The sequence below is a fragment of the Manacus vitellinus genome, unplaced genomic scaffold (assembly GCF_001715985.3).
Source record: "Manacus vitellinus isolate BGI_N305 unplaced genomic scaffold, ASM171598v3 scaffold_1_pilon, whole genome shotgun sequence".
Classification (NCBI taxonomy): domain Eukaryota; kingdom Metazoa; phylum Chordata; class Aves; order Passeriformes; family Pipridae; genus Manacus; species Manacus vitellinus.
In genome coordinates, this window is record NW_021939396.1 from 11,071,296 (window position 1) to 11,099,108 (window position 27,813).

Here is a 27,813-nt window from a genome sequence, read left to right on the forward strand (position 1 = left end):
TTATCAAAACACACTCCCCCTCACCCCTGCACTGGCACGGGGGCTGAGATACTCACGGAGCAACTCTACAGTCACGCAGTTAATTTATTAAAGCACACGGCGCTCCGGTTCAGCTATTTATAACGTGATCTTACAGCTCTCCCCTCACAGTGCTCGCTGGCCGATCTCTATTTATTACACGATCTCACAGCCCTCCCCTCACAGTGCTCGCTGGCCGATCTCTATTTATTACACGATCTCACAGCCCTCCCCTCACAGTGCTCGCTGGCCGATCTCGTATTTATCTACCACGATCTCACAGCCCTCTCCCTCACAGTGGTCGCTGCCGAGTCTCTATGATTTACACGGATCTCACAGCCCTTCCCCTCACAGTGTTCGCTGGCCGATCTCTAATTTATTACACGAATCTTCACAGCCCTCCCCTCACAGTGCCCGCCTGGCCTCGAGTTCCTCCCCTGACCGGCGCGGGGCCGGCGAGGCGCCTGGGAGCGGCAGCGATGGAGCTTGGGCCCGCAGTCGAGGCATTCCTGTTCCTCCCGAGGCCGGCGAGAACGGCATCTCGGGCGGGCGGACAGCCGGTGGCTCCCAGCGGCGCCAGCACTGCGAGCCCAGGTGAGGGGCCGGGGCGGCGGGGCAGCGCGAGCAGCGCGGCGGCGGGGCGGCGCGGCGCAGGCCCGTGACGGCCCGCGTGTGCTAAATGTGTGCCCGCAGTGGTTCTCAGCGAGGGACGGCGGGGACGGCGATTGGCGCCGACGGGGTCACGGCAGCAAGTTCCGGGTCGGACTGGGACGTACCGCGCGCGGGACTTGAAGGTATTCCCAGGGCGGGGCCGGAGGGGTGTTTTGTGGGACATATCCGGGCGTCCTGCAGCCCCTGGCGCGCTGAGCCGGTGTGAATGTGTGGGCATGTATCGCGGCCGCGGGCTCCGGGGGCATTGTGCCGTGGTTAGTCCGGCTCCGGTGGCTCCTGGGTCGTGGTGAAAGGACGGCAGCCCCCGGTCGGATTCCATCCATCCTGGAGCCAGCACGAGCAAACCATGCAGGAATCTACGCTGCCCCGGAACTGATCCCAGCCCGGCGTGCGCGTCTGAGCAGCTCAGCGTGAGCGGAGAGGGTGTTTGCGGCCGTGGGAGTCGTGGTCAGACAGAGCTTGGCGTGTGGGTTTCTCAGCTCCTGGGGATGATACCATGTCCCACACAGGCTGTCGGATCGCTGTCAGGTAGTAGTAGTGTCGGCCCCACCACTGATCGTCCCGGCTCTCTGCTGCCTCCGCCCGCTCCGGATGGCTGCTTGTGCCTTTGCCGTGCACTGATGGTGCCGTTGCTGTTCCTGCCTGCTGCAGTCCGAGACCTCTCCTCACTGGGTACTTCGTGAGCCGCATTCCTCATCATCCATGCTTCCCCGCCGTTTGCAGTCCTATTTGCAGGATCCGGTCTCTCGTTACCTTGTTTCCTTGTTGAAATTAGCAGCTCCTGCCCGTGTTTCAGCTGTAATAGCTTCCTGTTTCAGCCTACGGTTTGCATTTCAGGCTCCCTGACTTCAAAGCCCTCAGCTGACTTCTGACTCTACTCCTTTTGCCTTGCCCATTGGATTTATGGATCTTTTAGTACCTCAGTTGGCACTGACCACGCTGACCATAATGTCATTCCAGCAATACTGCAGTCTATTGTATACCTGAGAGATGTTTTCCACTCTCAGCTGAGATGCCCCGAAGGGATTGATAGGAGTGTGCTGAGGGGAGAGATGCCTCAGGCTGCAGTTGGACGTGGCTAGTGACCGTCAGGAAGAGCAGATTTCTTCTTGTGTGCTGTGTTTCCCTCTCAGGAAAGAATGACAGCTCTTCAAATCTGCTAAATGGAACAGACTCTTTTTTGTTGCAGTGATCCATGTTAAAAATGCCTTCGGTCTTACTGCTAACCTAGATCACTGTGGCAGAACAAGAACCAGAACTAGACTGCACATAAAATTAAAGATTTGAAAGCACTGGCCTTAGAAAGGGGGCTGGAAATATATAAATGGGGGCAGTAATTTCTTCACTTTTGTGAATACTTTTTTTACTTCAAGCTAGGCCACTTGGTAGGAAATGCCATGGACAGCAGTGATCTAAGATGTGCCCATCTTTAGGACTGTAGAATTTGTTTGGGATTCATAATGCCTGATCCTTGCCAGGTTATATCCCTTTGTCAGGTAACAAGGCAAACAGGGTTGTCCTCAGCCCTCTGATCTATTTTCACCAGTGGCTGCTGCACACACTGGGCAAAGAGCTCCCTCTTTTGCTTGAGAAAGAATGTGAGCTTAACACCAGCGAAGAAAAATGTTTCAGCCATTTTGCTAGGAAGTATTTAGGGTATGTCTCCTGGAAGCTTTTTCTGTTGGAGCCATTAAAGTTTGCAGGAAATAATTAAATATTCATTTTGAGAGATAGGAGAATGAGCACTGCTCTTTAATCTTCTCATCTGAGCATTTACACAACGGGGGAGGAATCAAGATTCTAGAGTTAGCATCACTGAATACTTAATTTAATGTATTTAAATGTTAATTGGAGTCCCAGTGAGTGCCCTGAGCATTAAGCTACAGCAGTATTACTCATTCTTGTCTTTTTCCTTAGCCCAATTAATATTTATTTCATGCACGTTAGAACCACCCTACAGGAATGATGGAGATTCAACTTCCTTGCTGTATTCTCTGACTTACTGATTGTGTGAGGTGAGGTCCTTGCAGGTTCAAACCTTCCCATGGAGAATGTTGGATTTGAAACAAGATCCCCCAGATTTAGGATGAGTGCTCAGATCATTGTGTTGGTAGCTGGTAGAAAGATGCCTCATGTCACATATTACTCAGGTCAGTAAATGATCCGTTCTGGATCAAGGCTGGTGGGAGAGAGGTTGACAGATGCATGGTGAATCTTGCTGCAGCCTAAATATGAGTTAGAATTGAGGCTATTCCTCACCATCTAGACTTGGCTGTGACCTCGTCTGCTGCTGGCACAGGTGGTAGCTGAGTCTGGAGAAATGAAAATGTAGACTTCAAGTCTTGAATTCCCTTTGTGACTGTAGTTGTAAACATACTGTCAGGTTTGCTTTTAAATGAAAATCTCTCACTGTTTTGTTTGGCTTTTCTTCTTGTCGACAATCCCAGAAAGCCCTGTGTGAATACTCAAACTGCCTACAGCTCTTACCTCCCGGCAACATTGCAATGAGACGAGATGTCCAAGAGGGCCAGGCTCGGTGTTTATCTCGCTTAGGAAGGCACAAGGAGGCTCTGGGTATTGCAGAAAAAATGGTAAATAATGCAGTCTTTCTTTTAGGCTTTGAACTTTAAAACATTGCCAGTAGTTCTTTTATACAGACCATTTTCTGGAAAAATAATTTTCATTTGTATAATCCTTCAGGATGTTCAATGCTCAGAGTATTTGGTAAACAGAGGGTAACTGTCATTGCAGATATAATCACTCTTTAGAAATCAGAACACCCTGTACCACAATGAGCTCCCTGTGCAGGGAAGCTGGTAGTCCTGGAAGGGACTAAATATCATGCTCTGCCAGGCAGAATTAATGCAATGTAATAGGAATTATAAGAAAGGGGATAAATGAGTGCTTAAATCTTTCCACTATAAAAGTGACAGTTCAAAACTCCCTTTTATTTCCATATACTTGCTGCCAAACTACCACCAAGAAGAGTATCTAGGCACAAATTGAGTTTTTCCCATAAAGGAAAAAATCTAGAGGCTCTGAAGTCTGGTGGAATTTTACTGATGTTGTTTATTTTATATAAAAGGTATTTATACTGCAAAGAAAGGAAGCTGTATAACACTGAAGGCAAATAAACAAATGACAGCATTTGGGACCTTCTTGCCTTCAGACTGGGACAAAGCAGTCTGAAGGAGGGAATGCTGTCAGATCCGTCATGCAAGATCTGTATCCCATTGTATCATTTAAAATTAAGAGCACCATTTGTACAATTTAAAAATTACCTTATGGTGTTTGTATGTCTTTAGGGAGACATTTTCTTAGACTCTGAAGGATGATTCTGTTCTACTCCTGTTTTTCATCTGTTATCTTTTGTTTCTAGAGAAACAGCGCTACCAACACGGATCACTTAACAACAGTTCTCAACCTGCAGTTTTCCATTTACCAGGGTGTGGAAAATGTAGGAAAAAAGATCTTGTGTCTGCAGCAACTGATCTGCTTACATCCTTTCAACCCCTGGTTCTGGAAATTTCTTGCTGAAGCTTATATGGGCCTTTTACAGAATTTGTCTCCATTAGTCGTTCCAGGAACAAATCTAAATCCTTCTGAAGAGGTTAGTGTAAGTGACAGTCGTTTCAAAACACCGACTGGAAGAGAGATTAATTTGCAGCCTCACCGATCAGATGGCCAGAAAGAAGGCCCTTGGTCCAGCCTTGCTGCAGAAACAAAGGGGGAGAATGCAGTGACTTGTAGCAGCAGCCAAGTGGTGAAAGAATTCCTCTGCACTTTGGGAGAACTGGAAAGGACGGACGAAGGGAAATGCGCAGACTCCAAGTCCTGGAAGCAGAACGTGTCGAAGAAAGTTGGGATAAAGGCATGTGCCTCGTTTATTAGAGCAAGGTAACCACACGTATTCTTAGAATAATGCTAACTTCTCCCAGTCAAGAACAATGTAAAGCATATTTTTCCCAGCCTTATTATTTTCAGTTTACATTATCAGTTTAAATGTTTGTTTCAGAGTTGGCAACACTAACTTAGAAGCACCCTGCTTTTGCTGCAGATCTAAAAAGCAAAGCCTACTAGCATGGTAGCTGTGAAGAGTCTAAATCTGAGTGGAAAGAATAAACCGGTGTCATGCACAGTTGAGAAATAAAGCAGTTTTTAATGAGCTTATAATGTGAATCTTTTCAAGTAATTATGTACAAAGGGATGTGTTCTTCAACAAATGCTCCTGTTAGATCATGGCTGATCCCTGGTCTGATATTAAAGATGCAGCAGCAGAAGTGCCCCAAAGGGAGGGCATAGCCAGTCCTTCTGCAAGTGCCACCTGTCTTATTTGCTTGAAGCCTCATGCTTGAGTGAAAATGTATTTCATAATAATAGCCCAATCTGCATAATGGATGAGGTTGAAAAATGAACTCTGTGACAACTGATTGACAGGGCTGCATTAAAATGCTCTTTCCTTTTCTTTCCCCTCATCCTAAAACTCTTGCACACAGCAAAAATCCCCAAAACATAATCTTTCAAAGAGATAATTAAGAACTGGTTTTGTTAAAATAATCATGGATGTTTTGTTCCCGCTCTTGCCTCTCAGTAATGTATTAGTCACTGAATGTATTTAAAGGCATCTTAGGAACTTCCACAAATGTTTACAGAGAACACTTTATAACTGCCCTGTTAGGGCAAGATTTAGGAAATATAAAAAAAACATGCAGTAGCTTTTAACTGTACTCAGACTAAGAGATGGAGACTTTAATTGCTACTTGGAAGAAGTTAACTGATTTAGTACTGATATTGAATATTAAAGCTACATTCATATTAATAATTTGTGTTGCTTGTTTCAATGTGTATGGTTCAGGATTGAACCAGTTATAAATGGTGGGATTTCCTTGCTTGGCTGCACAGTATCACAGAGTATTACTGTACTTGCAGATACACTTGTTCAGGGTAAGCTTCTTCCCTGCCCAGGGCTTACGCATTACATAGGCTGTCTAACATTTTCAGGTCTGCTGGATTTTAAGTGGGATGTAAATGTTGCATAAATATATGTGCAGGATAAATTGCACCTGGGAAAGGGATGTTAGTATTGCTTTTTGTAGAAAATAAGGTTCTGTTTTAAAGCATCGTGAATAGTCGACTCTCCTAGTTTCAAAAAAAAATTGGAGAAATTGTTTTATTTAATTTTTAATGATATTTCATTCTTTTTTACATTGTTTTGATGCAAATTTTGAAACACAAAATTTTATAAATTAAAAATACTTTCCATTTTCACTTTGAATTTCCCAGTTAAAACTTTATTGAATTTACAGATGGTTCACTGGTTCAGATTTGTAAATTTTGATGCTTATAATGCTCAAATGAAAGTTTTCATCTAAGATCTTGAGTCTTCTCCATAAAAAATGCACACCATTATTATAACTCCAGCTTCATTTAAATTCAGTAAATGTGTTAAAAAAATTGTTGTTGTTCTTTATGCATAAAGCTTGAATTAAACATGGTTTCAGCAATAACACAGCTAAGTTCCAATGATCCCTTGGTTGAATATTGTAGAATCATAGAATACCAAGTTGGAAGGGACCTCAAGGATCATCTAGTCCAACATTTCTTGGCAAAAGCGATCTAGGCAAGATGGCCCAGCACCCTGTCTGGCTGAATCTTAAAAGTGTCCAACACTGGAGAATCCACAACATTCCCGAGGAGATTATTCAATGACTGATTGTTCTCATTGTAAAAAAAATTTCCTCTCATATCCAGTTGGAATCTCTCTGGAATTAACATATACCTATTACCTTTAATTTTTTCTGCGTGGCTCCTTGTAAAAAGGAAGTCTCCATTTTCTTTGTAGCCACCCTTTAAATACTGAAACACAGTGATAAGGTCTCCCCTAAGGCTGCTTTTCTTAATCCTGAACAAACCCAGTTCTCCCAGCCATTCCTTGAATGGCAGGCTTCCCAGTCCTTTGATCACCTTTGTGGCCTTTCTCTGGACCATAATAAATTCTCTAAAACTAATATTTATCCCTACAATAATGCCCATTGTGAATTTTAGAGAGTTCACAGGAAATGCAATATCTCTGAATGTTCCTAGAAGTGTAAAATAAGCACAGTACCTGTTAATTCACCTGACAGGCAGATGTGAGACAACCGTACAGATACCTGAGTATTTCCTCTGATGACATATTTTACACAGTCCCTGTGTGAGGAGGGCTCTGCAAACTGCCACTGCTCTCTCTGGTTGAGCAGTTGATGATGGGACTCTGTGACATGAAGCCGTGTCGTGAGCACAATGTCTGCCCTTCACTGAATGGTGGTGGTGACTTCTGGGGCAGTGCTTGAACATAAACTGTGGCGAACGCTTTTAGAAAATATTCCAGGTTTGGCCTGTGTGGGGAGGATGTTTGATATTTGTCTAAAACCCTCAAATTTCTAGCTTTTCAGGTTACAAAGATAATCACTGCATAGGAAAAAAACGTGCTGCTGTCTTGTTAGGCTGCGGTAAGGACGTTATGATCACAGGTCTGAGCCTCATTTTGGAATAGTGTGACGAATATATGGGGAGAAAAACGTTTGTGCAGGGCAACCAGAGATACTTGGCATGTTGTTTTTCAAAAATACTTCTCAGCAGGTCTGTCATAGCACAGATACACCGTACCTGTGGTGGGTTAGTACAGGTGTATTTACTTCTTTGCAGTCGGCAAAAGTCAGGAATGGCTGTTTTAAAGTACTATGTTTTGGCTGGTTTTAGGTCTGCCAACTTACTCTTTTGCCAGCCGTGCCAATTTTTAACTGCTTTTCTTTTTCCAGGCTTCTATTTCAGCTTACCCAGTTGCAACAGTCATCCTTTGTGCTAGAGACTAACAGAAAAGGTCAGAAAGAAATCGATGACAAAGTGGCACAACTTGGTTTTGATGAAAACTCCTTGCTGTTGATGACCAAGGTAAGGGGATGTTTTACTGTGTGCAAGTTCTCAGCTCTGTGTAGACTGGTTGTCCTGTAAGCATGACACTGCCCTGTGCTATTGAACTGTGCCAGGACAGAAAGGAAATTAGCTGGGGCGGGCTGCTGGCAGTGTGTTACCTGGATCTGATAGGGATGCCTACAGAGCTCTGGCCTGCGTCATGGGTGTCTCTCTGATCTGCTGAGATTCTCCTTTCAGGAATGTTCAGGGTTGTTAAGTTTCTCACTGGACCTGTATTTGCAGGTGTGTCATTGCTGTGCGTTTCCTGGGATGCACATTTTATCTCAGGAATTTTAGATGCCCCAAAGTGAATCACAAGTCTGAAATGGAAGTGGAGATTACTTTGATGGCCATTGCAATATTAAACACTTCCAGAAAATGTATTACATATTTTCAGAAAAAGCCAGAGATAATATTTTACATTTCTTTGTTCTGATTGAGGTACTGGTTTCTAAGTTTAAAGAAATATAAAGGAAGAGAGTAATATTGCATGATTTTATTCATAGAGATTAAACATTTTTAGTGCTGTTTATGGAGCTTCTGACTTCTATTTTAAGGAATAAAAGGGAGCCAGTGAGGTTCTAACTTCGCTCTCAGCATTACAGCTTTAGTTAGTGACAGCCGAGCCACTGCCGGGCTGGCAGTCAGTCTGTGGGATTGCATCCATGAGAGGGCAGTAGCATGCAGGCTATCTCAGGGTTGGAAAAGGCGAAGGACAGAAACTTCCCTTTGCTCGGACACGCTCCAGGAGGAGCTCAGTGTTGATGCTGATGCGAGATGAGCACTGAATGCAGAGTTGGCACTGAGATTTCCGCTGCTGTTCAGAGTGAACGCCCCCACACACACCCCGTGCAAGTGTAGCCAGAAGCCTGGAGGGGTTGTGCAGCTGTGAGGCTTGGGCTCAGTTCTCCCTGTCCACTGCAGAATTCCACAAGCAGGCAACTTGAGCATGACCTGGGAGCTTCTCCAGGATAGTGTGTGGTTCACGTGACAAGGGCTTTGCTCATTAAGATCTGTTATTAATGCCATGTTTGCTGGGTTTTTTTCTGCAAGTTGTTTTATTGTTTCCAATCTTCTTTTTTTTACTCTTTTTGCAGGTTATGGGGCAGGATCTTATACCAGAAAAACTAAAAGAGGAGTTTCAGGGTGAGGTAAAATGCATAGGCCCTTCAGCATTGTCATCATTGGTAAATGCGTCAGTCGTGGAATTTGAAGTCAAATGGTTCGGTAATCTCCAAGATGATTTATGACACTTTGACAGTCAATTCTATTCAGATATATATGTCCCACCTTTAGTAACTTAAAGGTTTTGTTGTATTTATTCTTTTATCTCCAAATGATTATGGCATGATACATGCAATAAAGTTCATATTGCATTTTTTAAGAATTCTTTTTGTGTGTCTTTTAAGAATGGATATAAATCTCTGCATTTAAACTCTTAACCTTGCGTCATTTTCTGTGTTAACTGATTGTTTGTATTTCAAATTATGAGGAATCTAGTATAAAATCAAGCTTTCAATTCAGCTTTCAGAGGTAGCTTTCCATCATAAACCTCACCAATTTGTTTGAAACACCTGTGATTTTTTTGAGGCCTGCAATGCCAGTGGGACGGAAGGCTTCCTTTATGATGTGCAATTTGAAATTTCTTGGTATCAAATTCAATGTTGTTGCATTTAGAGCCAGGAAATTAGCCATTTTCTTAGGTAATTTAAGTAATAGTAATTTTCTGTTCAGAGATGGATAGCTAGAAATCTTAAATATATTTATCCTGAGAATTTGTCGATAATTCCATATATTTTAGGAAGAAAATCTAAGTAGTAATATTTCACTTAGAAGATTTTTTTTTCTTCAAAGCTAAGTGTTTTTTGCAGGTGTAGAACAAGCTGTAGTCTTGTCTTCAGAGTGCTTCGATGACGGAGGAGAAAAACTGTCAAGGTTGTTTATATGTGTACTGAAGAGTGTTTAGTCAGAGCATATCCTTTGTAAAAGCCTTGCAAGGAAGATCTTTGCTGTGAAAACTGGCAGTGTTGTTTCTGCCTCATATGGCTCCTTCTGTTGTGCATTCAGTTGATAGTGACACCACTTTGCTTTGCTTTCTGAAGCGCTGATACCGCATGCTTTGGGTTTCTACAGAAAAAGGGATAAGATTCTCCTGTAGTTTGTTCCACTGGAAATAGTTTACATTCCAGACATATATGGTGTGCTCTTCCCCCATCTTCTCTTAAACCGTGAGACTTAGATTCTTTGTACCTTTTTATAAAAGTGTTCTATAATGGATGTAGCTTAAAACTAGGAATCTTCTAGACATATTTTGCTGTCACTTTTATTCATGTTTTCCTGTGTTTTCTTTCTGAGGTAGTAAAGAGAGATGAAAATTTAAATAGCTCACAACTGAATGGTAATTCACCATGCGTGAATTGTTTCTGCGACTTCTAGGTGAATTTTCAATCTTGAAAATACTGGTTAGGGAACCTGTCACTAAGGGTTTGGGTTGGAAGAAACATTAAAGATCATCTCGTTCCAAGCCCCTGCCATGGGCAGGGACACCTTCCACTAGACCAGGTTGCTCAAAGCCCCATCCAACCTGGCCTTGAACACTTCCAGGGATGGGGCATCCACAGCTTCTCTGGGCAGCCTGTTCCTGTGCTTCACCACCCTCACAGTAAAGAATTTCTTCTGTATAACTAATCTAAATCTGCCCTCTTTCAGTTTGACACCATCCCTTCTTGTCTTGTCACCACATATTCTTGTAAAAAGTCCCTCTCCAGCTCTCATAGCCCTCTCTTGTACTGGAAGGCTGCAGTAAGGTCTCCCTGGGGCCATCTCTTCTTCAGGCTGCAGAGCACAACTCTCTCAGCCTTTCCTGAGCAGAGGTGCTCCATCTCCCTGATAGTCCTGGTGGCCTTCTCTGGACTTGCTCCAACAGGTCCATGTCCTCTCTGTGCTGGGGGCCCCAGAGCCCCATGCAGTGCTCCAGGTGGGGCCTCACCAAGCGGAGTAGAGGGGTAGAATCACCTCCCTCGCCCTGCTGCCCACACAGCTTTTGATGCAGCCCAGAACACCTTTGGCTTTCTGGGCTGCAAGCTCACATTGCTGGCTCATGTCCAGCCTCTCATCCACCAGCACCCCCAAGTCCTCAGCAGGGCTGCTCTCCATCTGTTTCAGCCCCCAGCCTGGATTGGTACCAGGGGTTTCCCTGACCCAGGTGCAGCACCTTGCACTTGGTCTTGTTAAACCTCACAAGATTCCACAGGCCCACTTCTCCAGCTTTTCCAAGTCCCTCTGGATAGCATCCCATCCTTCAGGTGTGTCAACTGCACCACTCAGCCTGGTGTCATCTGCAAACTTGCTGAGGGTGCACTCAATCCCTTTGTCTATGTCACTGATGAAGAGATTGAACCCTTGGTGTGGTGTGGCCTTCTGCTAAGTCGACTGAAACCTCTCCAGAAAAATGGAATATCACCTTCAGCCACGTCAAATTATCTTTGATAGTTTGGTGAGTTAAGGTGATTAAACCACATCCTGGTCAGCTCATTACGAAAGATGATGACTTGGCAAGTACACCTGGTGAGCATTAGTGCACTCATAATGTACTACAGAGTATTTGGTTTAGTCATGCGTGTGCTTTGCTCGGTGGAGGTTTTTGTGTGTGTTTGTGCAGCGCTATGGTCGGGTGGCAGTAAAGGCCACCTGAAGGGCTGGGAATGCTTTTAAGACTAATTGGTGGTGTAAGTTTTCAGTAGGGACTGTCCATAACATGCTGTAAATTAATTACAATGTTGGCATCAATAGTAGAATATTGCGACAAAGACAGCAAATACAGAAAGCTTAATGCTAAATATGTCAGCAAAAAATGAAACAGGGACATCTCCCAGTTTCTTCTTAAACTTAAGGTCATGAGTAGCCACATGAAAAGGCTGTAATTTTTTCTGCCTCAGCTCAGTAGGTTCAGTAGTTAGGACACCAGAACACAGCTTTTGTGGAATCAGGTCTGTATAGATATTTAATGGGAACTTGCCACATGATTTGGCTCCACAAATAGCATTGGAACTGTTTTAACAGCAAATTAAATACTTGCCAAATGTCATTTTGTGATGGAGGTGTCCAAAATACATGGCATATTTGGAAACAGATACAGAAGATTTGGAAACTTTTTGGTGTATGTGCAGGTTGTTTGACTTGAGGTTGTCTCTCAGGCTGGGAACACAGTGGTTAACTCCCCACTGGCTCCAGGAGTGAAAGGCAAGTGGCATTTCTTCAGAACAGGCAGTATTTTCTCATAACAATAAAGCAAAAATGTTGGGTTTAAGTACTGCAAAGAAAACAAGATGAATGTTCTGAATGTGTCACATAGTTACTGTTCCAAATAACCAGTGCTTATTGCACTGGGGCTATAAAATATTCCTTTGTCCCACTTGTGCCTGGCTGTCTCTCATCTCAGCTACTTCAGTTCGTCCTTTTTTGGCCTGCTTCTCACTTTTTTGGCATGCCTCTTCTAACTCAGTTTTCTGTTTCTGATCATGTCTCAAGGGGGGCTTTGTGTTTCCATCTTGCATTGAATGCCTCATTGTTGCTTCTACGTTCTGCATAATTTTACATCTGCCTGTAATAGATTTCTTCATGTTTTGGCTCTTATGATATTATTGTTGGTATTTGTACATGCAGCAGTACTCCATGCTGAGTTAAATAGCAAATTTTAGTGTTGCACATTGCAAGTGAGAATCCTTTAACAGTTACTGAGGTTTGATTTTGTTATTTCCGTACTTGCTTGTGTCACAGGTGCTTTGGGAAGGACCCTCCCACCCTGGTTCTGATGCTCCTGAAATGATTGTTGCCTACAAATACACTCTTAATTATGTGTCTTACTATTGAGTGTTTGCTGCTGGCTTGGAAGCGAGAGAACATGTTAGTGCTGTAACTTGTAATGTGTACACAGTTTTCTTCATCACAGAATCATCAAATGGTTTGGGTTGGAAGGGACCTTCAAAGGGGATCTAGTTCCAACTCTCCCACCAGGGGGGTTGGCAGGGAACCTTCCACTAGACCATGGGGCTCAAAGCCCATCCTGATGCTCTACCACTCCCTCCTTCCCCAGCACCACAGGAAAGCAGAAAATAAGATGGAAAAAAAAGGACCTGTGGTTCATGATAAAGGCAGTTTAGTAGAGAAGAAGCAAAGTCTGCACAAGGAAACAGAGGAAAACGAAACTGTATTTATTTTCTACTTTCCAACAGAAGTCAATGACATTGTAAAAATGAGGATGTGAAAAGTCTTCAGACTTGCTTGTAAGGAATCAAGAGTTGTAACATGGGGTCCTGCTTGTGCTCCCAGCTGAGAGCCACCTTCATTGCTAGCAGTAGCAGAGGGGTTTTAGGTGGTGCCAACTTCTCCTGCCCTCTTTCTGGTATACACACTCAAAAGCTAGATGAACAATGCAAGCAAATCCATTTTGGTACCAATTTGGCAACCCAGGTGGGACTCTGTGAGTTTCCAACCTAGTGAGCGTGGTGATGGGATATGACACAGCCAGTACTGGTGCATTCACCCCATTTTCCTTGCAAGATCCACATTCCCAGGGAAGGTACTAGATCTGGGGACAGCATCAGTCGTTGGGGGGTTAAATAGGTAAGGTAAAATGGGGTTTACTGACTGCTGAGAGAAATTCTGGGAAACTGGAAGAAAATTGATGGTACTTCAGGACTCCATCAAGCTTTGTGTAGTTTTGTGTCAGGGTGAGTGCCTGGAACTCGGGAGAGGACACCCTCCAAGTGCTGGCCCCAGGGGGGTTCATTTGCTATGAGAAAGCTGACCTTCCTGTCTCATCTGTGATACAATTGGCTTTTTGAGCTGCAAGCGCACATTGACAGCTCATGTCTACTGTATCACCCACCAGTATCCCCATGTTCTCTGGGTTGCTCTCAATCCACTCATCCCCACTCTGTACAGGTGCTGTGGATTGCCCCAGCCCAGGTGCAGGAGCTTGCACTTGGCCTTGTTGAACTTCATGGGGTTCACATGGGCCTCCAGCCTGTCCAGTTCCCTGTGGACAGCATCCCATCCCTGTAGTGAATCACCTGCACCACTCAGCTTGGTGTCATCCCCGAACTTGCAGAGGGTGCAGTGTGTGGTAGGAGTGTTTATCTGAGCACATCCCTTGCCGCAGATGGGTGCAGTAGGGAGGGAGGGAGGTGGATAGGTAGGTCAGCATTCTGTCATGGCCTTTGTGATGGTTTCTGCAGCTGCCTGTAATCATGTTGCCCTTCATCACTAAGTGATCGTGCTTGTGGGGGCCTGTTTTTAGCATAAGTCATTGCTGAAATTGTAAAGTCTTCCATCAGAACTGAAATTTCATCCATTTGATGTTCAAATTCAGATGTTGCCTGAACCAACACAAGATGTTTCACTGATCCCACCAAAATTAACTCAACTCACAGTGGCCCTTCTGGATTATTAGCTTGACCCTTATCTACTTCTCATTAGCTGTGTTCTCCAAAGCTTCTGAAGGCAAACTATCTTGCCCAAAGAGATGAGAAGAGCTCCTTCATGGATTTCATGGGTCATGGCCTGAGAAAATGAAGGTTTCAGAAGTAATAGTCTATAAACTTCTTCCCACACGCCCCCTCTGTACCACCCCCAGCTGGGCCACAAGAGGCTCAGTGAACTGAACTACATTTAGAAGAAAAATCCTAATTAGACTGGTGGGACACCTTAATTCTGTTCCTGTTGATTTCAGAAGAAATAAAATGTGTTTCCTCTTTACCTGGGCTCTGACTGTATGGGACTCCTTCAGCTTTTGGAAGAGAAGAGAGTGAGGTGCACAAATCAAGAGAATATGAAGAAACAAAATGATTCTCAGAGGGATTTTAATGAAAGTCTTCTCTTTTATTTGAATGGTTGTTATATTCAGATAATTACGTAGAATTGTCATAACAATGAAAATCAAATTTCCCTTCTTCCCAAGGAATCAAAAAATGTTGCTATGTACAGAATTTACAATTATATGCAATAGTTTATTGTTACTTTGGACTCCAACATTTGCTATCACTGGTTAAAACACCCATACTGAAGCTAGAGCAGGATGTGTCCATCCTGTACCTTTCATAATGTTCTTTAAACTGAGTACTCTTCCAAGGATGAGTTACTTTCCTCACTCGAGATCTTGTTGCTGCATACACTTTTCATCATCCACAGCCTGCATAATTAAATTGTATTCCTTTCTGGGCAGGTGAGAAGTCGGGGAAAACAGGCCAGATGTGCAAGTGTGTTTAGGTTTCTGTTTTCTGTTGGAGTCAGATTAAAGATGATACAAAGAAGGTGTGAAAAAAATAATCTACTGATAACAGATGTTAGGCATCTTGGCAACTTTGGTTTAAACTTTGTTTCATAAATTTTCTTTTCCTTACAGAAGCTTCGTTTGTTTTCATGGATTATTTGGCAGAAAGTTTTTATGGTTTGGTTCAAGCTGCTGAACCTCTGTAACCCTTTGTAGCTGTAGTCCATGGGCACTACAGACACTGAGTTTCTCTTTAAAAATAAGAAACCTTGAAGAACTCAGAAATAAAGCATCATTATATCTAACATCATGATCAGTCAAATGACCATGGAGAGGATTTCTAAGATCCACATGCTGCTAAATGAATTTGAACTCAATCCTGGGGTGTTACTAGTAGGACTTTACTTCTTTAACTCAGCTTCATTTTCCAGTCTGAATCTACACAGCTGTTCCATAATACGGAAAGTTGCTCTGAGCTGGTAGGATTGGAGGTTTGTAACCCAGGGTGCTGGAACACACCCATGTTGCTAATGAGTGGAAGTGAGCATGTGGTGGGTATGAGGTGTCTTCCGTAAGCGGAACTGTCAGGCTTGGTCCATGTCATGGGTAGCAGGCCCCTTCCCAGAATCCTTGGGAACAGACGTCCTTGCTCACACAGAGAGAGCTCTGAGACCGTGCTGGGGCAGGCCCTCCCTGCCAGCCCAAAGGGAGTCCTCCTAAATCAAAATTAAGATGTGATGACAGCATGAAGGCAGCCTGCTGCTGCTGGCATCGCCTCTGTTTGGCACTGAAATAGCAGCCTTCAGTCTCCTTATGCAAGTGCATAAAATGCTTAGTAGTAGACTGTGCCTTACCCCCTTTCAGTTGCCTGGACATAAGGAGAACAGTTACTGTACTCCTGCTACACAAATATGCTGCCAAGGGCAGGTGATAGGCAGCAGCAGCGTTGCACTGTGAGCAGCATTATTTAGATGTGTTTTTCCTGGGATCATGATGTACCTGAGGTTCACACATTAGCAGGCTTGGCTTTTTAATTAGGGAAACGAAGCATCCATAAGCAACAAAACAAGAGGCTTGAAATCATCCTCATTTTGTATTATGCAGAATTTCTATATTCATCAGTACACAAGCGATTGCTAAACAGGTCCTCACTACGTTTACTCGCCTTTCCAAACAAGGTGGTTATTATGCAAACAGGTTAGCTTTGTGGAGGCATCTCCAGGATGAGCTTAACCCTGTCCTGTTCGGTTCCTCTTGCCTAAGTCTTATCGGTCTGTAAACATTCATGTTGTTATACGGAACGGGGGAGTTTTCGGCCATGTAGTGCGGCTGGTAGTAGTTAGCCTGGATGGCCTTCTGTGGAGGGGGGGGCGTGAAGGAGACGTAGCTGTGGAAGGAATTAACTCGATGGAGAGGTGACTGGGGGGCGAAGTTGCTGTTGAATATGAGAGTTCGTGGGGTTTGCTTGGTCTGGTGGGTGCTGCCAGCTGAGAGGCTGCTGAAGGCATCGGAAAGAGTGTTGGCGCTTCCCTCGTCACTGTAGGGGAGGCTGCGCGGAGCGGCCCAGCTCCGGCTGAACAGGAAGGGCAGGGAGCGTGGGGGGGACTTCGGGCCCCTCACCGGCTTGGACAGCGCGTAGAGGTGCCGGAACTCCTCATCAAACAGCTCCACAACTTGACCTGTGAACTTGGAGAGGAGGTTGCGGTGAACCTGCCCACACAACCACGTGAAGCTGGAAGAAGAGACAAGGTGAGGGTTAGTGTTAATGCCGGCCATGAGGAGCTGGAGATCCCCACAGGGGTGATGTGAAAAGCAAATGTGTTTTACTGCTGAAGCTTCTTGTCTAAACACAGGATGAAGATGGTGTCGCAGTTGAATTTCAGGTCAGTTCACATCAGTGCTCTTTGACTTGGATCAATCTTTGTTATTGCAGCTGCCTCTAAAATCTTCAAGAAACCTTGTAAAGTTACGCAACCTCCTAAAGGGAGTGGCGATCCAGATCCACTGCAGGGCTAAATGTCAGCTACAATACCCAAGGTTTGAGTGTCTGTTCCATGGAAAGGAGTTTAGACCTGTCTTTGGAATCTCTCTTCCACACACAGTGTTTAAATTCAGGTCTTACCAGGTTTTATCTGCACGCACATAAATTGTACCTTGTACCCTGCAGAATGCTCTGCCAATTGGTAACTCTTACCCCTTCAAAACTGGCATCAAAAAGACTAGTGAAAAATAGCCATCCTTAGTTTTCATTTTCCCATAATCTTTCTGCATTGGTCAAGAGAAACACATAAAAACCCAGCCTCCCTGTCACTCACACCCACAAAACAAACTGCCACACCTGACAAATGCTTATTTTCTTCACTACAGAGAAAATTAAATTATAACTATTTCCTACGGCCTTTCCAAAAAAAATATACTACTTTGCTATAAAGCAAGGGAGAAACACCACAATAGTTTTCATTCTGGTAGTCCAGAAACACACCCTAGGATAACCCATAGCTTTTAAATGATTTTTCTTTTATGTGCTTCCCTAATGCAGTCAGCAAACATAAATTTGTGCTTTTACAGAACCACAAGCTACCTTGATTGTGCTGTGCAGGCTGCCATGTCTGAGCAGCAGCAGCACCAATAAAATGAGCACAGTTGAGAGAATAAAATGTAATTACTCCCTGAGCTGACCAGGGCTTGAGCTGTGCAGCAGAGGATATGGAGCAGCACTGGATTTGAACCTGAGGTTATTCTGTGTTGGCAAAGCTCTGCCATGGTTAATCCTGCGTGACTTTATTAGCTACACTGGCTTTGCACAAGGATTGCTGAGAGCCAGATTTGGCTGTAGGTGTGTGCATTTAAAATCTTGTTCTTGTCATGTTTTGACAAAACTCCTTTGAATCTCAGTGGGACTGACAGCCTGAGCTGATGCTAAGGGAGTAAGACAGACGATTCACATATGCCTGTCCAGAGCATTCCTAAAGAGGGTTGGGTTTGGGGCATGCAGTGGTTTTATACTGTTGCTTCAGGAGCAAGGAGAGGAGTGAAGAAATCGATAGTTCAATGCCACTGGACAACCCTACAATATATACTGTTTGTTTTATGATTGGACAAGAAAACACACAGTAAGTGACTAGAATACAAGTACTTCTCATCCAGTTTGTTCAAATCATTCCAAATATGGACAAAACCTTGGGAGCCAAGGTAAAGAGCACAGGAAGCTAACTCCCTGCTGTGTGTGTAACATCTGCTGAGCCAGCTCAACATTGCCTTTATTCACTAAGCAGTGCTCTCTAAACCTTTGCATGTCCTTCATCTTACTGTTGAGGAGACAGTAAGTCAGGAGTAAATACAAAAACACACACTGTCTAGGATATCTACACTGAAGGTTACAAACTCATGAAAGGGCTGAGGTGTAAAGTGGCAGGTTTATGTGCTAGAGATACATCTAGTGCATAAAAGAAAATGTAGACAAAAATAAACATCAACTGCATTTGTAAACAGCTTTTAAAAGCCAAAAAAATTCAGAGGAAAAAACAGTTCTGCCCAATATTGATAATTTACTCCCACGTGTAACTTCCCAGAGTACATGACAGACAGATACTAGTTTGTGGTTCATTGATCTTATCTGTAACCCTTGTAAACGGAAAGTTGGATCCAAAGATTCTCCCAGAACTGATGGCAAATAGGTCAGCTGCAAAGTTACAAGGTGAGACCTATGTGATTTTAGACAAATGTTTGTAGTCACAGCAATGTACATGCTGTGCACTTTGCTGAAGAACACAGCTGAACCTGACATAGACACTTAACAGATTTTCATTGGCTTAATTCTAAGAGAAAATTAATTGTTTAGGTATTATGCCCTGTTTAGCTCCTTAGTTTACAATTCCAAGTGCTCTTCTGAGAAAGGCTCAGAGAAGTCTTTGTCACTATCTGCCCAGAAGGATCATTTTTCTACCAGGCCTCTTTGAATGAGGCCCATCAGGAAGAAGAGAAAGCAAGAAGCAGTAATGCCTAGATTGGGGCCAATGCTGTATCACAAATTCAGTCATTAATAGATGCTTCTCAGCCACCTTGCAAGGCTTTGTCCCAAAACCTATGTCCTGTTCCAGATCCTCTCATATATGATTGTCTGAATCATAACCCACCTCTCCTTTCAGTATTGGACTTGTTTTATTATAAGTGTCCCCTCTGCAATGCTGCAGCTGCAGCTCATTAGGGATGCTCTCATCCTTGTGTTTGCAGCACTGCAGCAATGTGCAGCAAAAAGAAATACTGCATCCTAACCCCACACCACAGACACTGGCAACAAAAACTGAGAATAAAACTGTAACTTAAAACACTTACTCATCCTTATTCTTGTGCTGACGTGTGTGGAAGAGCCTTCAGAAGTTTCTCGGCTCTAGTCTGCCCTGTGCAGCAGGACCACACTTATTCACACTGACCAAAGCAATGGTTTTTTAGTGTGGTTTTAAAAACCACGCCAGAGTGGCAGATGCCAGAGACTCAGTGGTGGTTCCTTTGCCTCTAACTAGTAGTCAGCTTCAGTCCTCTTCATTGTCTATTAGGCAAATATATTTTGTCCCCAAACACTTTGGGAAACAGTGACCCAGGGTCCCTTTTTAGAGCAGTATGTCCTGAAGGGCCTGTTCCTTGGCCTGTTCCCCCCCGCCATTAAAATGTCATGCAGTGCACAGTGAAATTTGCTGTTGTATTTTAAGATCTCTTGTATTAGTTTTAAGATCTCTTCCAATCTGATTTCCAATAAATGCGTTGCAGAGGAGTCTGAGTTCCGTTTTACTCTATATCATTTTTGTTTATACCTGAAGAGGTTGTGGATAAGATTCAGCATAACAGAAATCTTTCAGATCAATAAAGTAAGAGCTAACAAGAAGTGCCATACACTGATAGCCAGCTATAACCCATATGAATCTGCAAACTGCTGGTGCTGAGTGTGCTGAAGTTAAATAGCGTGTAGATTTGTTCCTCACCAGCCTCTCTGTTTGCTGCTGGATAGGGGATTATGTACTTGAGGTCCGTAGATATTGCAACAGCAGTAGAGAAAGACAGAAGTGACTGCACAGGACTTCGAAGGTTTTTAATTTTTTTTTTCAAGATTGAAAGAGAAGCCAAAAGAAAGCTTCTTGGCTAATGATAATAGAACTTGCCCTGTCCTTCTTCCACACATCCTTCACTTCTACTCTCTGTGTAAATCTGCTGTTGCATTTCTACACATCTCTGGTGAGGGATTAAAAAACACGTGAAGGAACAAGAAAACCAAAGAGTGGTCAATAAAAAACCCCTAAGTATCCACTCATTTTTGTCTGATGGGTCATTTGGAAATGGAATGTGGACACCTGAGCTTCTGCAGCCTATCCCCACATAGTCCCCTAAATTTACCTTTGTTACTATAGTTATGTACTCCTCCTGGTGGCGCAGTTTTATCAGACCAGGGGCATTTAAGCTTCCAAATCGTAAACTGGGATTAAGAAACACAATCACATCCTTTTAATTAAATAATCACCTCTTGTATTTTTGTATCTGGATTTCTAGGATACACTTAGTCATTTGTGAAGCTTATCTATGTAGCCATGATGCTTAGGAACTTCATTTATTTGATACAAGCTCAGGGTCTCCTGAAATTCCCTGACTGGAGGATCTCGGATCTTAACTAAAAACCCAGGTGGTGAGATGCTATATCCTCTACCTGAAATAATTCCAGCAGCACAAAAAAAAAAAAAAAAAGGGAAAAAATGAAGGTACAGCAGTCACATAGATATATACTGCCTACCTACTAATGAAACACGAGGAAAAACAGTAAGTCTCTGAAGAATTTATGTTTTAGCTTTAATCACTAAACTTGTCATATGGAGAATAAATCCTCAGATAAACTGAGTGACATATGATACATTAAGGGATCCCGAGGGAGATGGAGATGTATCCTGAGAACCCAAACAATGAGGAAAGCGTAATATTAAGCTGTACACATTTCTGGTTCTGCTCCAGGGCTGAACCAGCAAAGATGCTTACATTTGTTTCTGAACATTTGAATTAAAAACCATGCTCCATAAAGAACTAATACCAGCTTTAAAGCAAGTTAAATGGATTTTTGAAAAATGACACATTTGAAAACATGAGGGTTTCTTTGTTACACAAAATCTTCTTACCTGTACAAAAATTTCCATGGCACTTTTTTGTGAAGTAACATTAAAAATCATAAAAGAGTACCTAGACATGAACTGCAATGGCTTATCTCACCTGTAAGATCCAGAGAGCACATATCTCCAGTCAGAGATAAGAAATTTTTCTTTTATTTGTCCAGAAAATTTCCTGCCTGATTTGGCACAGTAAACCTCTCCAGTAACACTGCGGACTGAAATATTCTGTAAATAAAAATAAAATTGAGTTAATTACATTTTTTAACAATCAAAAATCAGAAGTGAAGGGCCCTTCCCCCCCACCTGTAGTTCTTCACTTCCCCAATGCTGGATTTCTTCATGGACTCTCCAATGTGATATTTGAAGTTTTGTGTCTAGAGGAAACCTAGCCAAGGTCTCTCACTTGCCACAGGGTTCACTTGTTTCATTGGGGACATAAACCTGCATGGAAGCTCATCCAGATGGAGCTGTGCTGTGTGACTGATACTCCAACCAAAATGAGTGCAGGATGTGCCCACAGCTGAGAGCAGCTTGTTGCCTCCACTGACACCCAGCCCCAATCTACTCTAGCTGTGAGCTCTCTTGTTTTACACTGGCCATGGCACAACACAGCAGGGAAAAACCTCTGCTCCTCCAACCCATCTGGGCCTGCATGGACATATGTGCTGCTCTTCTGGAGCAGCTCAGACAGTTGCTGCCCTTCAGGATCAGATGTAAGTACACGTGTCAGCTTGGCCCATGTGATGCTCTGCACTGTCCTTGTACCTGGGGAAACACATTTCAGACTTGCCAGGCACCTGGGCATGACTCTGCCACACACACACTTTGCAGAATCAAGATCTTAGTAAAGGAGTGGCACCAAGGGTTTGACTTGCTTGTTTTGTAAGCCTGTGTGCTGTAGCTGCATATTCACAATAAATAGTACAGGCTTGTTCTTCCTTATGAGTGGGGGTTTACAAACATGCAAAAACTGTTATTAATTTAAATTTTTTATATATTTGGGATGAAATTCAGCTGTTGAAAAACAGGTGTCTGGTGCACGTGAGATGCCCTCAGGCCTCCTGCATGCCCCACAGCTGCTGTTCCAGAGGTCTGTTGCCTCTGTGGTATCACCCATCCCCATGGAGATGCCACAGATGCCCTACAGCATCTCAAGCAACCACTGAAATGATCTCTAGGAGAGGTTTTTTTAAAGCCAGTTCCCTCTGACAGAGATGAAGACAAAATAAGCTAAGAGTCAGCTAAATTTGAGGCATTATTTATCTTTAAAACAGAGATTTAACACGTTTTATCAGGCACTACCGAGTGCTACCAAGGTATTGCCATGCAAAAGAGTTTCATACACCTTCTTCCCATGGCTGCCAGACCACAGCTGCTGCAGAGCTATTAAACAGAAGCAGTTGCAATGCTTATGTTAGACAACTACTAGGAGAGTTAAGCTCTGTTTTAAGACTTCAGGGCCCTGATTAGTTTCATCTAGGGACCTGATGGAAATGCCTTACCTTCCTATAATATCCATGGGAAAATGCAGGCATCTTCAGAGAGGAATTAGGTGCACTAATACTACCTCAGGTGATCTCTTGCTCCCTTTTAATTACAAGGTGGGTTGACCCTAGCATAACCATGCTTCTAGCTCAGAGTGCCTGAAGTAAGGCAGATGAATCTGAGCCTAAGAGCTTCACAGAGCCACAGTACCTTGAAGAGATCCTCAGTAATTTGCAACTTGTCACACATCTCTGAGAAGAGATTTACACTGCCATGATCGAGCAACAGGTAGACAAACACCATGCGCTTGTTAGCTGCCTCCAGGAGGTCACAAAGGATCTCAGTGTCTGTGAACACATCCATCAGGATAGCCAGCACCTTGGGGAAAAAAAGCAGAGGCATTAGCAGAGTCAATTTACATAACTTTCAGGTTGCTCATGAGGCCACTGACATGCAGTTTATTTGTTTAAAAACAAATTCCAACAAACACAAATATTCAGAGATATGTGGATATTTGCTCTGGTTTTCTCCCTAAGTGCCTGAATCAGTAAATTGATGAGACACATTGCTTCGTTGTTTTATTGCTCACATAAAACCAGCATTACACACAACATATAATCCAAGATGACACACGAGTTTGTAGGTGAGATTTCAGCACTAGGAAATATATTGAAATGCTAATCAGAGAATAATAAAGACATAGCTAAAATAAGAGACCGTAGCCCTTGCCAAACAACTGCCTGGCTGTCGTAAGGCACATGTGTTCAGCAAGAATCACTGGATGATGCTTTCTCTGTTGTGACTTACACCTGGAACAGTCAAATCCTCACTCCATTGGTGATGGTGGAGCAATGGATTGGATTCCAACAGCTCCATCTGTTGCTTTTTTTAAATACTGATTTATAAACTAACTGTTTCAATTTACCGACAGATCCATGCTTCCCAAATCACAACTGGCAGAACAGTGTATAAAAGTCTCAGTACTGGGCATAAACACAGCTATTTAAATACACAGCCTGCAGCCAGTGTGGATCAAGGGAACTGCAAATGGGACATAAAACCAGTTCCATACTCCAGTCCCTACACTCAGTGTTGGACACAGCCTCATGAAGGTGCTGGTCTTGACTGATATCTGCTATTGGCCATGGAAAGGGTCACTCCCCAGGGCAATTCAGCCCAGCTAATACATGACTTATGTTTAGGAAGTGTCTGTTTCTCCACTGATCAGAGAGGGAAGCCTTGATAACTGTGCTCACAGGATATCATCTTCAGGCAAAACAAATTTTACAGTATCTCTGTAGATCTGTCTTACTAATTGCTGCCAACTTGCACTGAGTCTTACTCCAAAGCCCATGCCCACACCTAAAAACAAGCTTATTCCCTTTGCCACCATGAGGAAATCCTACAAGACTAAGCACATCCTGTGCAGCCAGCATGCTCTTCAGGCAAGCCAAACTACTTGTGGGGCAGTGAGGACCTCACACCCTCCTCCTGCTGCCAAAACATGGTGCTTCAGAAAGGGCCTTGCCACTGTGAGGTAAGTGGCACAATTATGTCCAATATCTCACATCCACACTTACTGTTACCACCCCTGGTCTTTTGAAACAGCACAGTGCTGATCCAGCCTCACTGTAGTTCCAGACAAATCTCTCTAGTACTCCTTTTTCAACAGCTGTTCCCAATTTATATTTCTGCACCTGACTTCCCTCTCTTACTTGCAGTACTTCTCGCTTCTTTTGCCCGACTTTCATTTTATGATTTCCACCAGTTCTACAAATGTGTTAAGATTATAGTACCATTTACCAATCCTTTGCAGTCTGATATGACCCACAAACACAGTCTTTATTCTGTTGTTCAAGTTGTCAATGCATATATCAAATACTAGGCTATCCAGGATGGACCCTTACCAGATGATAAGTAATAAATACTGCCATTGGAAAACTGTGCTGAAAGAGCAGCTGACAAATTTATACTGTTAGTAAGTGTTGCTTCAGCACCCTCTTGTAATGTAAATTAGATGATAAAGAAGGTCCTGGGAACCATGGATTTATTTTACATTTCCCACTTTTTCCCCTACAAATCTTCTTCTCTTGGGACAGAAAATTTTTCTGGGTTGATATTTTACCTGACGCTTATTTTATCATTCCAGAGACATTTCTTCTGTTTCTGCACCTTTCTGATGCCGCCAACCTAACATGACTGATCTATAATTCCCCTGATGTGGTAAGCACTTGTAGACTTTGACAGAGCAGTTGCCAACAGAGATACTTCTCCCCTTCCATTACACTCCATGTTATCAGGCCCAGAACGCCCTTGCAGGGGAATAACAAAGTGGAAGAAACCTGTCTCCTGCAGGCTTAGAAGTCTGTGGGACTTCTGTAGGGCAGCAGCACTACAGCCTGGTTTGGTTCCTGACCGTTCACCTGTGAAACTGCTGCTGCTGTCTCAAATTTATACATGGGGAAAACTCCTGGATGATGGCAAACACAGACTTGAAATATCAAATGTTTTTTCCAGGAAAACAAGAAAGCTGCCAGAACACACCTGTCAGAGGCTTTCTGTTCCCCTCTAGTTGCTCAGCTTCTGGTATCCCAGAGCGTGGGGAGCCTGGCTTGTAGCTGGCACCTCTCTGTGGCCCTTGTCATCTGTGTGTAGTCAGGGGTATCATCTGCACCTTTCCCGTGTGCCAAGTCACGATGAAGAGCCTCCACATGGAGCCCACATGACACTTTTAGTGATGCTGGCAACATACTAGGGATGAAAGATCTCTTTTCTGAATAATTTCCTTCCTCTGGGGATGGCTACTGGCATACCAGACACACCTGCCTTTCTCCAGCCTCCCCTTCCCCTATATCTCCCGTGAATCCCCTTGAACAACTCCTAATGGCTGAGAGCTCACTTAGGTTTAATTCTTATTAATGGTGCAGTAGTCTGAACAAAGCAAATCATCCTGCTGGGGGTGCACAAGGAGAGACAGAGCCCAGCTGCTCTTTCTACAGCACATTCGATCCACTGGGTTAATGGGAGGTTAGAAGAGGGAGTGCTTTTTTTTAAGTCACCAACATAAGAAGGTGCTGGTGTGGGTACTAAAAAAAGAAAAATAAAAGGTACTGCCTGTGTTGAACAATAGGCTCTTTACAGCCACTTTCTAGAGCAAAGCTACACTGCAACACACAAGGCTGCCTTGGATCAAACAGCATGTTTACTTGATCTTTTAAGAGCAAGAAGACAACCAGGTGCAGAAGGAAAAGCAATTCTCTCCCCATACCTGAGTGGTCTTGTTGATGTACCGGCGTATGATGTCTCTAATGTTGCTGTTCTTCTCTGTTTGGAAATACACAGTGGCAGTGGATTTCTCCTTCATATAGGGCTTCTCCGCTGTAATCCATGTGTGCAGCAGAGCCGGCTCACTGCAGTCAGAAATGGTGGGGAAGTAGGTCCCTGAAGGGAGTGATCCGGCATCGTTCTGCTTTGGCACAGCTGCCCCGTCGGCAGCTGAGGACTCCTGTGCATAATAGGACTCCCTGGCATTATCCTTGATGTACTGAGCTTCCACGGAGGAGAGGAAATCCACCTCACCCTCTCTGCTTAAAGTTTCAAGGTAAGAGTCTGTCCCACCATCCAGGAAGGCGTCGGTGGCCAACCGTATGCTTTCGTTGTGGCTGAAATCCACTTTGGTTACCTTTGGGGACTGGCTCTTGATGTCCTCCAGCCTTTTCCTTATCTTGCCCATGTGTCTGGAGTGGTTGGCCATGGCTCGTTGTCGCAGCAGCCGATCTGCCGGGTAGGCACCATGCATATGTGTGGGACAGGCAGTGCAATCATCCTTGTTTGGGGACTGCATCATGGCATGAAATTGCCTTGGCTGAATGAATTAACTGTGAATAAAAATAAAGAGATCTTATTACCGCAGGCAAATTCACACTCCCTGAACTTGTCGGTACAATTATCTTCAAAACAAACCTGAAGTTTGCTTCTCAGGTGGTGGTGTACTCCGGCAACAATCTGTTTCCAGATGGGACACAAATGCAAAGCTGATTAGATTGCTTATCTGAGAGGCACCCACCTCAGCCCTAGGGCATACGAAGGATTCGAGTCCAATTTACCACGGCAGTCCGATTCGATTGTATTTCCCTTCCCGTCGCATCCTGTGAAATATGAGTGAGGAAAGCACTCAAGCAAAAGCAGGTAGGCTCCCAAGCATCATTGCACAATCTTCAAAACAGCTTGAGGCTTCTCTATCTTCCCATAGTATTTGTTATGGAGAAAAAACAGTTCTGATGTTGAACTGGAACAGAGACAACAGCCATGTCCACGGCTTCAGAACAGCAAAAAGGGTCATGGGCTCTGGTTCTACATCTACATGCTGCCAGGCAGGCTTAAAAACAGATGTGAACTTCGTCACTGTGCCCTGTCTGTAGTATGTTGCTATTACCATATACGATTCACTCATCTGTTTCTTTAAAGCTTTGTGACTACGCCATCCTATTAAAAGCAAAACACCCCTTCCGAAACATCCTGAGTATTATGTGGAGGGAGGGTTGTGAGCTGGCCTCAAAGCATCAGAAATACAAACACTCATCACTTGATTGTGCACATTTAGGGCTGTTTGGTTGGTTTCTTTTTTTTTTTTTTTTTTTTTTTTTCCAGGCTGCAGCTTCTGGAGTCACGTTGTCCCCGTGGCAGCTCACTGCTGTGTCATTAGCAGGTTTGGAGCAGGGTAACAGGCCAGAGCCTCGGGGGAGCCGGGCTGGCTGGTCTGACCGAGGAGAGGTGGGGTGGGAAGGCACCTGCCCGAGGTCTCCGCACATACCTGTGTGCGTGCCTGGATGCAGAGGCACGTGTGACACAGTTTTCTCTGGGCTGGGCTGGCCCTCGCCCTGCGCTCTGTGTCCACGCACCCATGTGCCACAGCTCCAGAGGGGAGCGCAGGACCCTGCGGATGTGCCAGTCCGGGCTCTTGGATGCGGGCACGTCTGAGTAGGGAGAGGGTCCTGCCGCCCCGGCCTCAGGGGTGCGCAGGGTGGCACAGGCACAGTTTTTCAGCGCAGCTTCCCAGATTCTGGATCCGTGTCTATGTCAGATGCCTTATCGCGTGAAAAAAAAAAAGTAATTACACGTAAGGATGAGACAAACAAATATATACGAAAAAAGGGTATTAAATGGTTCGGATTTCAATCCCCGAGCCACGGAGGGCGGGACACATCCACGTGGGGCCGAGCAGAGGCGGGGCCGTCCTGAGCTCTGGGGTGATTTTGCAAACTA

At 44.0% G+C, this 27,813-nt stretch overlaps 2 protein-coding genes across 2 annotated transcripts; one reads left to right on the forward strand and one right to left on the reverse strand.

The window, feature by feature from the left end:
* Nucleotides 1-941: 941 nt before the first annotated feature.
* Nucleotides 942-9,020, forward strand: CUNH8orf76 (chromosome unknown C8orf76 homolog). The gene is given in 5 exon segments (XM_029959445.1): nt 942-1,221; nt 3,138-3,281; nt 4,070-4,587; nt 7,491-7,623; nt 8,742-9,020. Coding segments are annotated over 4 exon segments (945 nt in total). The 5' UTR covers nt 942-1,221; nt 3,138-3,194; the 3' UTR covers nt 8,949-9,020.
* A 7,082-nt stretch (nt 9,021-16,102) lies between these two features.
* FAM83A (family with sequence similarity 83 member A) lies at nt 16,103-26,401 on the reverse strand. The gene is made up of 4 exons (XM_008934564.3): nt 25,817-26,401; nt 22,759-22,926; nt 21,164-21,288; nt 16,103-16,649 (listed from the first exon to the last, which is right to left on the reverse strand). Exons 1-4 carry the CDS (start codon nt 26,393-26,395, stop codon nt 16,103-16,105), a joined length of 1,419 nt encoding a protein of 472 aa, XP_008932812.3. The 5' UTR covers nt 26,396-26,401.
* Between the last annotated feature and the right edge of the window lie 1,412 nt (nt 26,402-27,813).

What these genes read in the sequence shown, in the direction of transcription:
- FAM83A (XM_008934564.3), bottom strand. Translation starts at nt 26,395, where the DNA reads ATGATGCAGTCCCCAAACAAGGATGATTGCACTGCCTGTCCCACACAT. An exon ending in ACATCAACAAGACCACTCAG is followed by an intron (nt 22,927 to 25,816) that starts GTATGGGGAGAG and finishes TTTTTCCCCAAG; the next exon opens with GTGCTGGCTATCCTGATGGA. An exon ending in TTACTGAGGATCTCTTCAAG is followed by an intron (nt 21,289 to 22,758) that starts GTACTGTGGCTC and finishes TTTTATTTACAG; the next exon opens with AATATTTCAGTCCGCAGTGT.